This window comes from Mixophyes fleayi, chromosome 5 (assembly GCF_038048845.1).
Source record: "Mixophyes fleayi isolate aMixFle1 chromosome 5, aMixFle1.hap1, whole genome shotgun sequence".
Taxonomy (NCBI): Eukaryota; Metazoa; Chordata; class Amphibia; order Anura; family Limnodynastidae; genus Mixophyes; species Mixophyes fleayi.
In genome coordinates, this window is record NC_134406.1 from 48,811,738 (window position 1) to 48,827,048 (window position 15,311).

At 38.8% G+C, this 15,311-nt stretch overlaps 1 protein-coding gene across 1 annotated transcript; it reads left to right on the forward strand.

The window, feature by feature from the left end:
• Window positions 1–1,683: 1,683 nt before the first annotated feature.
• Window positions 1,684–14,209, forward strand: RHEB (Ras homolog, mTORC1 binding). The gene is made up of 8 exons (XM_075212156.1): window positions 1,684–1,974; window positions 9,176–9,247; window positions 10,451–10,518; window positions 11,764–11,846; window positions 12,171–12,227; window positions 12,306–12,353; window positions 12,681–12,762; window positions 13,640–14,209. The coding sequence occupies exons 1-8, from the start codon at window positions 1,923–1,925 to the stop codon at window positions 13,730–13,732; spliced, it is 555 nt and encodes a 184-aa protein (XP_075068257.1). The 5' UTR covers window positions 1,684–1,922; the 3' UTR covers window positions 13,733–14,209.
• Window positions 14,210–15,311: the final 1,102 nt, after the last annotated feature.

A 15,311-nucleotide genomic window follows, 5' to 3' on the forward strand; every position in this document is an offset into this window, starting at 1 on the left:
GGTATAAGTCATTAAAGAAAGGGGCCAAGATAGAAATCCTCAAGGATGCCCTACAGTAAATAGGTTTGGGCTATCAGAAACTCCAGATATTGATGCACCAGAAGGTCTAATCAATCAGTCAAATGACAGAGAGTTGTTGACAGGTGTTTGTACATGTCAGTGTTTTCAGATGCTGTAATTCTGGAATGGTGTAAATGGATTACAACACTGTGGGCCTGATCCAATAAGGAAAGGAAAGCAAAAAAAGGAGTAACTTTGCACCTTACCAAAAGCATGTTGCATGGGAGGGGGAGGTAAATTTAAAATGTGGGAACATATTTATAGTTGGGGTAGGGCATGTCCTAGATCAACTTTATATTTCAGTATAAAAATAAAGCCATCTAGTGTATGCTAGCTGTAAAAACAGCCAGTATTTAACTTATATGCAAAATAATAAATTAATTTGTACCTCTTACATTGTAACATGATTTGTCCATGAGAATACATACTCCTTTTTCTGCCTTACTTTCCTTAAAGCTTGTATATAGTGGCTACATGGCCAATATGTTGGGTATGAAAATGTATACAGTGGGAGTTTGGGACTATATAATTATGGTGGTCTTAAGACTGTATTGCATCAAGTTGTGGATTGTGCAAGGCATTCATGGCGATTTTATATCATATGCTGGACAACTTGGTTTGTTGTGTACTTGTTTGCGATACCATGCATCCCTATATTAATAAGAACACTATTTCATGATAGCAGGTCCTTGCTGTAAAACCACTCAGAGAAACCTGATTGTTTTTAATTACTTAAGCCCTGTTAAGTTTCACAAATCATGTGACAGATGCCTTTATATTACTATGTAATGTATAGGTGACAGGTCCACTATAATAAACCAGTTGAGAATCTCAACTTGAGATTAATCAGGTCAGACAATTAAAACCAAATTAATTTTGTCTAGCCCTAAAATTAGACACTAAAAACTAGACCCCCTCCTTTAAAATTCACTCCTGAATAATGTTTTGATCATAATACTGTGCCAGTAGGAAGGGATAGCTGCCAGTATTGTTTTTTTTTTTTTTTTCTACAAAAAAATTATAAAATTGTCAGTAAAAAACATATTTTGTAGGGTTAGAAGTCCAGAGTATAATACTCCTCAATCATTTAACCCTGTAAAGAGTTCTGTGCTCTAACAAATAAAAAAGAGTTGCAGTAAAAGATCAGTGCTAAGACCAGTCATTACCACGCACTTACGTCGTGTTACGCCAAAAATCATGGTCACCTTCACTGACGCACCGCAGAGCTACACAGCTATGGACTCTTCCAGCGAACTCATTGATGTCTCCACTATACGAGCCATTTTGGGGATGCCAAATTCGCATACCTGAATGCATTTTGAACGCCAAAAACATGTCAAGTACTGCAGACATTATATTGCTACATTCAACAACAATGCGTTTTCTTTAGTATTTATAAATTCTACATCGTACGAAATACGGCATTCTGGAAATAAATTGCTTCCCTGCTTCAGAGAGCAGACCGCTGGCAGAAAGGCAACGCCTACGTCCAATCAGGAAAATACAGTTGACAGAGGCCGCGCCCCCTGCCACAAGAAACAGCCAATTAGAATGCTCCCCGCCGCAGCGAAAAGATAGGAATGACGCAGCGAGTTTTCCTGCTGGCCGGGAGGGCGGAGTTAAGAATAAAAACAAATCCGCGCTGAGGGAGAAGGCGGGATATAAAGCCGAGCTGACGCCTTACGTCCACTGACGCTCAGGAGAAACGAGGCCGTAGGTGTATAAGAGCAGTCGCACACCGGGTCTGAAGCGTTGAAGTTCATCCTTTGCTCAGTGCAACCCCCGCCCTGTTCATCTTTTATCAGACGGTGGATGCGGCGCCTTCGGGGCTGAACTAAACTACAACAGTGGAGGCGCCAAAGATGCCGCAGCCCAAGTCGCGGAAGATCGCCATCCTCGGGTACCGGTCCGTAGGTGAGTGTATGGCGCTCCGTTAATAATGCGAGGTCTGTGGGCGCTGATAGACTGACAAGTGTCGCTGGTCTCGTGCGTTGTGTTATGCTGGGCCTGCGACACGTGTAAATCTAACTATACCGTGTACATTCTGGAGGCACGGTGCCCGTGTGATGCCCGTGGTCGGCGTAACCCCTGGCAGCCGCCAATCTGCTGGGTTTTCCTCTGTCTGGTGGCTGCGTAGTAAGCTGTAGGCATGATAGGCCGAGCCCTAAACAGAGCAGATGTGGATCTGTGGGAATACAGGACATCTGGGGCAGCTGTGTATGGGTACCATGTGTAAGCAGCCTTGCACTTATAAATTTAGTTTGTCAGCAAAAAAACATTAGCTGATGAGCATTTTCTTATAGAGAACAATTGAAGTAGTGGTATCATGTGTACTTATAAAGGATTTGGGGCTTACAAACTTGCACACAAAATTATTGACTCATCATCATTTATTTATATAGTGCCACTAATTCCGAAGCGCTGTACAGAGGACTCACTCACATCAGTCACTGCCCCGTTGGAGCTTACATTCTAAATTACCTAACTGACAGAGACTAGGGTCAATTTTGATAGCAGCCAATTAACCTACCAGTATGTTTTTGGAGTGTGGGAGGAAACTGGAGCACCTGGAGGAAACCCATGCAAACATGGGGAGAACATGCAAACTCCACACTGATAAGGCCATGGTTGGGAATTGAACTAATTGCCCCAGTGCTGTAAGGCAGAAGTGTTAACCACTAGGCCACTGTGCTGCCTGTAATTTTTTTAACCCAATATATGGTGGCATATAAGATTTCAAAATAGACATGTGACTAGTGGTGGAAGACCTGGCCTTTAAATACCTAAAAGCTCTATGAAACCTAAAATCATGTGCTAGTGGTTTCCCATTGTTTAGGGAAAATATCAGAATACTGCAGTCCCTGTTATTCTCAATGGTGACTGATTTACCAAGCTCCAAAAAAGTTGGCGCATGTACCCAATAGTGAATGTCCTCTTGCTAAATCACCAGTGGAGGGTGACCTTCCTCCTTGACAGGCAGGATGCTATCCCTCCACTGACTGATCTGTCTATAGGAATCTGTTGACCTATGACCTTTTATGCACTGTTGACATCAGATATTTACATGGGAGTTTCTCTTGCTGCCACGGCAAGCAAGTGGTCAAAAAAATTGAGTACTTTACATTCGTCATCTGGACATCCTTTTATGAGATGCGTTCTGGCGTGACTTCTTCAATAGGTCTGAAAAGGTCTTATTGCTTGAAGAGGTGAGCTAAGGGATGATTCCAGGAAAAACTGACAAATTTTAATCAAGCCTCTAAGGCCTGTGCTTGCTGTCATTAAAAATTGTGATTTGTTTTTCTACCAATGTTGGAGACCAAAAGATGGTGCTTAATACAGCTTTGAGAAATTCAAAATGGCTATATATTTATCATTAAGGAACACTGCATTTTAGCCAAATGGTGCATGGACCCTCAACATGGCTCTCTAGTTATATAGTGCCACCATATTATGTAGAAATGTACAGAGAATTTGTTAACAAATTTCCTGCCTCATTGGAGTTTAGTATGAATTCCCAAACACGTGTGTGTGTGTGTGTGTGTGTGTGTGTGTGTGTGTGTGTGTGTGTGCGCGTACAAGGGTCCATTTTAGTTGGCAACCAATTAACCTACCATGTATATCTTTGGTTGCTACAGTGTCAGATGGGAAAAGGCTACTAAGTTCACGCAGCCTGTGACAGCAGTGGCTAGAGAATGTCTTGCATTTGAGGTACAGAATATAGGCACCTAGGATGTGCTTAATCAAGAAGGCATAGAAAGGATTAATAAAAAATATGCAAACATTTACTTTTATAGCTACATATCTATCTAATGGACATATTACAGCTTAATTAAATTAATTCACTGGGAATATTTTTGCCCATTTGCACAAAAATTTAAGTTGATAACCTTTGGACATTTCCCATATTATGTCCTGCCTCCCCCTGTAGCAACCCAGGGTGCTGAAGACTATATAGCTCTTTGCAGATGAAATGAGAATAATTAAGGCTTCTTGTACAGTATGGGCCTCAGTGTTCTCCCCAGAAATTTTTGCCAGCCAGGTGAGGTCCTTTGCACAAATTAAATGTTGAAATCCTGACTTTATATTGACTTAACCTCTAGATTAACATTTTATATATTCATTTCATAGAGGTCCAGTCATCTGCAGCTTTTTCATTATCAAAGTCTATAGGATTTGGTCCATCTAATGAAATCAGCATCCGATTATTTGGTGAGCTCTGCTTCATGCGATCCCTTAAACAGGTTTTAATTTGGTTTTGAGTAGAAAATCCTATGCCCAGATACTGCACAAATGCTGGCTTTACACAGAAGACCCTCCAAGTAAGAAGCACTGTCTTTAGGGTTTACCAGCAAGTGATCTGCTAGCAAAAACATGCTCTTTACAGGTCCTCTCCCCTGAAGTTTGACCTCCCCCTGTGATGCAATATTGACACTCCACCTGTGATTCCATATTGATAACCCCCCCACCTCAGTTTCCAATATTCACACTCCCCCCACCCCCTGCAAAAATACCCTTGTGCTGGGTGGCAGGGTTGAACACTGGGCCTGGAGGATGGCTTTAGAAGACTTGCATGTACTTGTTTTGGGGTACTGTGACCAGAGAAAATGATGCAATGAAAAGTTGTCTGATAGCCTGATAGTTTGTATTTGAGAGAGAGGACCTGGGAAAGATGGCTCTCGAGCAGTAACTACCAACGCAGCTCTGAAGAGAAAAGAGAGCGAAGTGGTCTAAGTTTACTTGGTGAATCTCTGCTTTTGCGCTTTGCAAACTCTTTATCTTTTATTAAAGCTGTTGAATCTGCATTGTGTGATGACTCAAGATGAAAGTATTCATCGAATTGTATGTACCTATCAAATTGTGTTTAATGAAAGCAATCTAGTCAGCCTATGGATTAGATGCACCTATGAGGCTAGGCATAGTATACAGAGGTCCACACGGGATGTCTTGATTTTATCTTCCCAGGGAGAACATCGACATGTTTCATATTTTGTCACAATTTCAAATGAAACTGTAGCTGTTTATCCTAATCAACCGCTGACTGGAATCTTTCAGATGTTAAAACGCATATCTTCATCACCCAATCAGATTTAATGGCGGTCCGGGTTGACTGTCCTAAATCAGCGGACTATTGACTGACTAGACCTCAGATATGTTACACGATAAAATCTGACTGATCTGAAAGTCAGGCCAAGTGAGCTGATCAGCTTGTGCATGGGCTTCTTTAGTCCTTATCACACTATTCTGCATTAACTGACTGCAGAAGAATATTAACCAGCACCATGTAAAACAATCTGTATTGTTTCAATGCATTCTAAACGTGTGTATTTAGTGGTTTGGTGAATACTTCTAGCGTTGTTGGAAACAATAGTTTCCAACATTTATGTGTTAGTCGAGGGAACAATTCCTGAAACTTCAGGAAGCATTATTTCAATGTGAAATTAACAAACGTAAAAGGCAGCAGATGACATTTCAGGTCACACTACTAATTCTAGCCTGGAAAGATCACACACAGTATTGACTGCACTGTTCACGGGCACTTTCTACATTTGTGGATCTACAATGCTGACATTTCCTACATCAACAGATCCATCTGGACATTTTCCACAAGTTAGAATAAATCTGAGAACAAAGCATGCCTTTGCGGAAAGTGTCCTTTACCCATTAAACAAAAGGTTCAAAATGCAACTCATGTCAGGGATTTAGCTTTCTATGTACCTGAGAAAACCAAGTCAAAGCAATATTCAGGGACAATCCTCCATTTGGGGACAGAAATTATGGGGAGGGACACTAGTTTTAACACTTGGCAAAGGCCTCTTTAAATCCGTGCAAACTTCAGGCATCTAGCTTTTAATGTTTAGTATGCTTTCCTGGTTTGTATCTTGTGGTTTCATTCTGTAATGTGACCAATAGCTTACTTTATATGCTGAGACCAAACCATATTGATTAGTGCTGTAAATAAGCTGATGAGCAAGATCAAGGTCTTGCATTTTGTATTAAGATCCTGACATTTGTATTCCCTTAATATTTTGATTAGATCTACTTTTAGCTATTGGGTGTCAAATAGGTTTGATGGCTTTTGAGTTCAAGTGCTAGTTGTGGTGTCTTATGTGAATCAACAACACATGAAGTTTTACTATGGTGTAGATGAGGATTGTCTGTCACTGAAGACAGCCATATAAAATGTATTTAAAATCAAGCTCTTGCATTCCACCTCACTCCACAAATAGAAAGAGTTAGAATTAAACTGCTTAGTTCCTTAGTAATCCAATAATTATGAAGAGCTATAACTAAAGATTATGCTAAACAGTTGAATACAAAAAACTACACCAATACTAAATGTTCAACAGGATTTGACTAAATGGGATATGTTCTCAATCCCTTGCTTTGATGGAATAAATGCAACTAAAACAAATGTTACCCTGATTACTGTACTTTGAAACCCTCCCAGTACATACCCCCCCAACCAAACATTACCTACTGTACAATCACATTGTGGCCTGTCTATGAAGAAGTCTATAATTAGAACAGCTAAACTAATTACTGAAAGGGGACTAAGTTTCCCTATTTTGCAAAACTTTTTTCAAGCATTTCAATTGAATTGGTTTCCTGGCATTGTTAACCTGTATTTAATATTGGCTGGGTATGTAACATGCATTTTGAGAATGGTTTAAGTCCTAATTGCCCACTATCAGACTGCTGGAGGGCTGGTCAGCTGGTGTGTGATACAGTGATTGAGTATTTTCCATTGCAGGTCCAAAATGTTACTACTGTGCCACAGTGAGTGGGGGCAAAATAACATGATTGGTTGCAAATTTTCATAGAGAATCCCCATATTAGGGAATTTAGACTGAGCTCCAGTGGGGCAGGGACAGATGTGAATGAGTTCTCTGTACAGCGCTGCGGAATCAGTGGCGCTACATAAATGATGATCCTGCCCACTTCAGTAGGAAGTGGACAAGGTATGTGAGGGTGACTTGTTCCGAGTTCCAGAGAACAACCTGAAATCTTGGGAGTGTCCGGGACAATGGTCGATTATGGTTTTAAGTTTTCTGCCACCAATCCCAAATTACCAGTGTCCGTTTACATGGTTCTCACCATTCAATTCACACTTCTATTTGGGAAAGTGTCGCTGACCAACTCGAGCTTACTGAGAGCACTTCTACCTTACACTGATTTGGAGACATCCAAAAACACTCAAAAGATATGCTAGGTTAACTGGCCTGTGTGTCCTTGTGTTGGGTAATATAGAAATATGTAGAAGTTGTTTAAAAAAACAGAAGTACAAATTCCCCGGTCTTTTGCACCTGCATTATATTCAGCTCTTCATCACCAGTTTATTCTCGCATGGAATTGCCTGAATTTCCAGTGGAAATATTTTTAACAGATTTCCAATCCTGGATTAGCAGAAACATCATACTCCTGTGACATGGCTGCTCCGCTCATTCCTGGACTTTTCAGAAGCTTTTGCTTTCAGCTATAAAATATTTTCAATATCTTCAAATTCAGCACTTTGTCCATCCTTATGTCTGCTCCCTACTCCCACTTGGCACATTGCTGGAAGCCCTATGATGCTTTCATTGTAATGCCAAAAAGCCCTTCACTACAAAGAACTGACTAATATTTTTTGTGCAAAAGCATCTAAAACCAAATGGGGACAGGAGGGGTGGCCCTGAATTATGAATGGGCTAAGATCCTAAACTATGGTTAAACATTGTTTGTATAAGCATGTTCTGTTAGTTTACTACCACTGGTAACTTGAACCCCTATTCCACCACTTTCAATATTGCTTGGAGTCTCTATGGCCAGAGATGTGCATTTGATCTAATCTGTTGGTTGTGCCCTAAATTTTCCATCTGACAGGATCTTTGATTTTCAAGATTACTGATTTTTTTGAGTGCCTAATAGTCTGTAATTTTTGCTTCATTCACACCCACTTTAAAAGTGTTTATGAACATCAAACCAATTGCATTTATGCAGCAGTGCAAATTGCAGATTACCATAGCAAGTACAGAGATAAAGCAGAGGCAGAGTGAATGTAGTCAATGGATTACATGACAACTAGAATTCACAGCTCCAAAAAATTATCACAGCATCCTGATTCCTGGCTTAACTTCAGCTCCTGTTCCCTCATTTTGATTGACCCGATCCACTCACTCAGCAGGGTGCTACAAGCCCATATGAATTATCTAACCAAATGTGGCTATGTCTGACAGATGTCCAGTCTCTTCCTTCTCACCCACCCCCTTCCTGTTAAGTTACACGTACAATGGTGCCAATAGATCATGGACTATGGCCTTATCTGTGTGGAGTTTTTATGTTCTCCTATGTTTGCGTGGGTTATCTCCAGGTGCTCTGGCTTCCTCCCACACTCAAAAAACATACTAGTAAGTTAATTGGTTGCTAACAAATTGACCTTAGTCTGTCTGTGTATGTTAGGAAATTTGAACTGTTGGCTCCAATGGGGCAGGGACTGATGTGAGTTTTCTGTACAACGCTGCAGAATGTGGCACTATAAAAATAAATGACAGTTGATTCTTGCATTCTGAATCATGTTTTCCATGTCCTAGTACAGTGTTGGCTAACCTGTCACACTCCAGGTGTTGTGAAGCTACAAGTCCCAGCATGCCCTTCCAGCAATAAGCTGCTATATATTGGCAAATCATGCTGGGACTTGTAGTTTCACAGCACCTAGAGTCACAGGTTGGCCAACACTATCCAAGTATGTTCCAGTTGTGCAGCAAAGGACTTGACATATGTACTATGAAAACAGGTCAATTGTGAAAACTACATTATGTTAACATTTAGTTTTTTATACACTGTACTTTTACCAATACAATCTATTATACTTGTGATATGCATTAGCAGAAGAAAAATGGGGTTTGTCTGTTAAATTTGATACCAGTTCATTTTAAAACTGGTAGAAAACCCATTCATCTAGTTTGGATGCTATATTCTTACATAAGTGGATGTAAAGCACATTAGCAGATGTATTAACAGGCACTTAATGCACAAACACAGATGTGCTTGTTTACAACTCTTATAGATGTGCATATTAATATATACTCTAAAAATGTAATGCTTTTCTGCTGTTCACACTTTCCCTCCTGTATTCTAGGAAAGTCTTCCTTAACAATCCAATTTGTTGAAGGGCAGTTTGTGGATTCCTATGATCCCACTATAGAAAACAGTAAGTGACTTGTAAAAGTGGCTTTGCATATCTTCCCCTTTAAATTTTGATTTAAGCTGTCGGTACAGCTAAAGAGTATCTGTTTAGGTGTAGTAAATAGTTTGTGCAAGCAAGGTTCTATTTAATCAAGGCATATTAGTAAAGCACTTCTATGCTGTATAGCACAATAATATTCAGCCAATTCAATACTTGTAATTATTATACCACGAACCAAGGTCTGGAATGTCATTTTCACACAATCTGCACAATTTCCTCATATGTTTGTTTTAATTAAATGTATAAACTACTTTTTCTAAAACTACCAGACAGCTCTTGGCACCCCTGTCCCTCATGTACAAGTTGGGGAAAGTCATTTTCCAGGAACCCCCCAGATGCCAACATCCTGACAGCACTGTCCATCCTACTAGTCTTAAAAAAAAAAAAAAAATTAAATTCTCTCTGCCCTCTATCTAATCTTTTAATTGCTCAAACAAGACTCCTGTTGGCCCCACACTTAAGTGATCTTTGTACTGATCAACAAATTGTTGCTGAATATTTAATGTCTCACAAACTGACTTATTTCTCATGGTATTTTTTCTACTATCCCCCCAGATTCCAGTAAGTCTGTACTAATTTTTTTCCAGTAATCAAATGATTTTTAATAAATACTTAATCTAGAATTCTTGTGTTAGATGGTTATATATCTAAACACGAAGGTGAGTTCTTGTATTTCCAAAACTGATGTTTGGTATAAGTATAATCTAGTAAATTATTTAAAATGGGTATGGAAAATGGAAGCAGGTTAATGTTCTTAATTGGGTTGTTATCTATGGTATTCTAACATCCATATACCTTCACATCCCTCCTATTGATGTAAAATCGTTGTGAAATAAATGCTGTTAACATTCCATTTCCTTTTAACTAGACTGCCCATCTAGTGCAGGGGAGTTCCTCCTCACCCCAGGATCCTATATGGAGGTTTAATTTGCTACCACTGTGCACATGCTGATTTAAAATAAATAAAACACAAATGTTTGCCTATTGTGGGCTTAACAATATTAACACAATCTAAGGTTGAATTTAATAATTTGCTAGCATTGACTAATACTTCTCTAAATTAGACATTTAATTATGCCTATCCAGAGTGCATTATATCCATGGTATAGGAATTGCTGTTTTGACAAGTGTCATACTAACCTGTTCATAATATTTACTGTTTTCTAGCATTTACTAAACTGATTTCTGTGAATGGACAAGACTACCATCTTCAGCTAGTTGATACTGCTGGACAAGTAAGTACATTAACTCATTTATGTAGCACTAACAATTCTGTAACACTGTATAGAAAACATTAGTCGTTCACAAAAGTCCCTTTCACATTGGAGATTAGTTTAAATTCCCCAACACAGGATACAGTTTATCTTGTCAGTAGCCAACTAACTTATCAGTATGGAGTGTGGGAGGAAACCCAAGCAAATGTCCCTGATCAGGACTTGCTTTGGAGATTTGCCTAATTTTTTTAAAAAATTACATCTTATCCAAACCTTACAAGAGTCATGTGACTCCACAGGATTTTCTGTACCTAAAATATTTTTTTTTTTTAATGCTCACACCACATTGGTGCAAGTAAAATTGGCAATGATTTGGGTACTGTACACAGAAATGTGGCCATTTGCACATTGCATTAGGCTCCTACAGGTCCTGTTTCTGAATTGAATCTCCTTGTGGGAATCTGAAGCTGTGGCTCCATTGACACAAGTAGAAGACTTACATGAGCATCAATTTTTATTTTTTGTCATTGTGGCTTTTTAGCTTGTAAGATCATGTAAATAGTTTGCATAGATCGTTGTAGCATACATTCTCAGAAACTACCAAGAACACACCTTGCTCCTATTTGAAATGCATAAGGGGGCAGTATTTTTATTGCAAGTGGAGTAATACTAACCATGTTGTATTTCATGTGCATATGTGTGCATGCATCTTGCTGCTCTGTCTTAAACTTCCAGTTTTAATGCTTGGTGTGGCATACACTTCTGTAGTATGCCCATTTGCATCAAATATCATATTTCTAGTATTTTGTCATTTGGGTACTGCAGAAGTTGAAATAACAATAGTAGCTTAAACTACCAAACTTTAGAACACATAAGGCTATCTGTAGCCTTTCACATGCCAAGCAGGAAATTCTAGCCTTATACTCGTGCTAACAAGAATAAAACATAAGCCCTGCATATAGGGAGCTGGCAGATGAGTCATGTGACCAGTCTTTCTGACAGTCTTAAGCTGGCCAGTCCTGGTCATGTGACAATTGAAATTGCTGGTCACTTTGGGCCTCCAGCTTTTTGGGTGAATTTTTCTTAAAATTGGAAAAATCCCTGCGTTGATGGAACAAGTAGTTGTTTTTGTGATGGTGATTGAGAAACCAGACTCGCTTGTGCACATTGACTGTATGCTGTGCTTAAATCCTCTGAAAACAGAAGGATGTATGTCTTAACCTGTAAAGTAAGCTTGTAAACATTTTTTTTTATTTTCTTTCCTAGGATGAATTTTCCATATTCCCCCAGACTTACTCCATAGATATTAATGGATATATACTAGTATATTCAGTCACTTCCATCAAAAGGTAGGTGGTTGATTGGGGGGTGTCTTTATTTAAGGGCTCTGGAGGGTGTAGGGTGGTGGCTTAATGAATGACCTTGATTTTGACGAGAGAACATCTAACTGCCTGGAACACAAGCATCAGATTAGAGGCCTTTGCTCCTGACCAAACAAATGCTGCATTATCTTCAATCTCCAATTGGTGCTGTTCCTCCCCAGTCTCATCAGGCCACACCACTTGTCCGTTAATAAGTTACCCTGAACACATGATTATGATTGGGCTTTGTTCCTCATTAAACCCCCTGACCTCTGTTTTATTCTGCCTCCTAACCACTTTTTATCTTTCCAGCTTTGAAGTGATTAAAGTTATCCATGAAAAATTGTTGGATATGGTGGGAAAAGTCCAGTAAGTTGGAAGTACTTTGTAGTTTTTGTTTTTTTTGTTAACTAAATATATCTGCTCTAACTGTGTCTCCTTCTGCAGGGTACCCATAATGTTAGTTGGAAACAAGAAAGACTTGCACATGGAAAGGTTTGTGATACAGTTCCTACATATGTACAAATAAAGGATGGTGATTCTTAAAATAGAAAACAAGGAGAGCCAGGATGCATCTGTTTACGGCTTCCCTCACTGCTTTCTGGCACTACCTGCATGTCAGCCTTGGTATAGGATCACTTCAGTTTATTGTGTTCTATCAAACAATGTAGGCATAAAATAACACTGTTAATTTTGCAATATTGTGACTATGATCTGTCAAGTCTTTGTCTAGAGACAAACCTGTAGAACACCCCTAATGTGCAGACTTTAAAATCTGGTTAGTCCCCTCATATCAGTTAATATATTTTCATCTCTAAACAGAGTGATCAGCTATGAAGAAGGGAAAGCCCTAGCAGAATCGTGGCACGCAGCTTTCTTGGAATCCTCTGCAAAGGAAAATCAGGTAGGCTTCATAGTGTAAGCTGAACTAGATCGTCTAGAATGTTCAGGGAGCCACAAGCATAAATCTGTTACAATTGTCCTATTAACAGTAATGTAATGAATGCTGTGTTTCGGAATTGTTAAATGGGCAGATTTCAGTCACTTTGCAGTGACAGTAATATGCTGTATGCTGTATTAATCCCTAAATACAGCATATAAAGGAATATACCTGTAGAGAGGTGGTAATGCTGGCAATCCAACAAAATGAAGTCAAGAGAACTACATTAACTTGTACAGCTGCATTACTGTTAAGTTATTGCATGCCAAATCAGACTTTGAAGTGCTGTGAACAGATTTTTTTGTTACAAGCTTTCATTTAGCAACTAAAAGGAAGTCACGCAGGTATTGCACTTGTAATGGTTATCTAGCCAGTATTTGTATGCTAGAGGCCAAACTCTCAACCTCCATTCAAATCCAGCGGGGTGCTGATTCAAGAGGTATGCTAGCCTGGCTAATATAACTTACTTTTATTAGACAAAACAAGTCAAAATTTTGATTTAAGGGCTTTAATATTTAAATGTATAAAACGGTTTCTGATTGAGGAACATTGAAATGGGAAAAGGACAGGTCATACATGTGATCAAGCAAATGGCAGCCTGTCAATTTCCCCCTTTTTCATTCCCATATTGCAACAGTCATATGTGATGTAGATTTTTATTTTTTTTTCCATTATCCTAACATGTTTTGAAATTACATGAGATGTTGTAATCCCACAAATACTAGAACCAGTGAAATGCCAGGTGTTTGTCTGTAATCTGCATACAGTATCGCCCTAAATGTTGAACAAATAACATTGTAGTTTACCTTTTGCTTTTTAACATTGTAACTTGTGTTTTTAGACTGCAGTGGATGTTTTTAAAAGAATAATTTTGGAAGCTGAAAAAATTGATGGTGGATCCTCACAAGGGAAGTCTTCATGCTCCGTAATGTAATTCCACTACACAAGCTACGGACACTGGGAATATATTCTACTTGAATAAGCAAACTGCCTGTTCTACTTCAAAACTAGGCTTTCCTGATAATTATTCCTCTTCCAGGAGAGGTGGTAATCTAGCAATTGCCTTGTGGCCTCTTCTGGGAATGGAAAGGTTAAACGGATGTTAAGATAGGGACGGTCACAGCCTTTTTGTTTTCCTTTGTTTAATTCAGATTATATAGAAATCTGACTTCTGTGCAGATCTCTACCATCTTCAACTCCTCAATCACACATTCAATTTGTATATCATATTTCTTAATATTATGGCCAATACTTTAACTGGCATTAACTTTTTCAGTGTAGTTTGTTTATAATATTGTAATCACTTAAATGATACCTATTGTTACATTATTCTTTACTTAACCAGGCTTGAAAGTCGCTGTTTCTATCATTGTTCAGTGTAAACTTGTAAATAAAACAGCTGCAGACCTTACCTTCAGTCTGATTTATTACTGATAACTTAAGGGGGACACCTGTGACATCCTCCTGGGGAACCTACAAACCATAACTTATTGTTGTAGCTGAATAAACCTCCAGCAACACTGTTAACAATATTAGCCCACTTTTACATTATGTTCCTGTTTAGTCTATCTGCAAAACGAGGTTTACAAAATGTCCCTGAGGGCAGTTTCTCACAAGGAAAGTCATGAATATTCTGATTTCTGGGAGTGTAAGTCACAGCACATGTGATGATGGGACTTCGCCTACGTTACCTTTCTGTTTGAGCATTGGAGTGCAGTTTATTTCTTTTGGAAAATAATATGGTGTTGCTCCTGGGGTTTTTTTGCCCTCTAAATCTCTGATTGCCAAATGTCTTAAATGGTAAATGTTCTACACAGGGAAGATTTACTTTGGAAACTTCATCAAGAGTAAATAAACAGATCCTGATGACTTGGATATAATGTGTCTACATTATTTCCATTCACACAAGATCTATCATGCACCTGAATAAACCGTTCAGCACATACCACAGCTAAGCAGTGTATAAATGTTGGTGTGCACTCTTCGCAGCCTTCCCTCTTTCCTCCCACAATTACCTGTTTAAACATTTCTCAGTTTGTGTAGGAATTAAAATGACCATATCAAAAATGTCAATTATAGTTGTCTGGCTTTATTGAAAACAATTGTACACAAATGTTTTGGAGCTGCAGTTTCTCCATTATATTCTATAAAGTGCTTGTCGCACTACATTGTGCTGCAGTATAACTTAATAGCCAATATGTTGGCTATAGCAAGGTTTCTTGAGTACCCAAAGTAAGTTACTCTGGTCATGTTTTGAGAATCCTTTCAAGTGATGCATGGATGAACAGAGTTAACCCTTCTCTGTGAAGACCTGATTCATTAAGGATCTTAACTTAAATTTATTTCAGTCTCCTGGACAAAACCATGTTACAATACAAGGGGTGCAAATTAGTATTCTGTTTTGCACAAGTTAAATACTGTCTGTTTCATGTAGCACACAAATACTTGATAGCTTATTTGTACACTGAAAATTAAAGTTGATATTTGTGTGCTACGTGAAAAAAGACAGTATT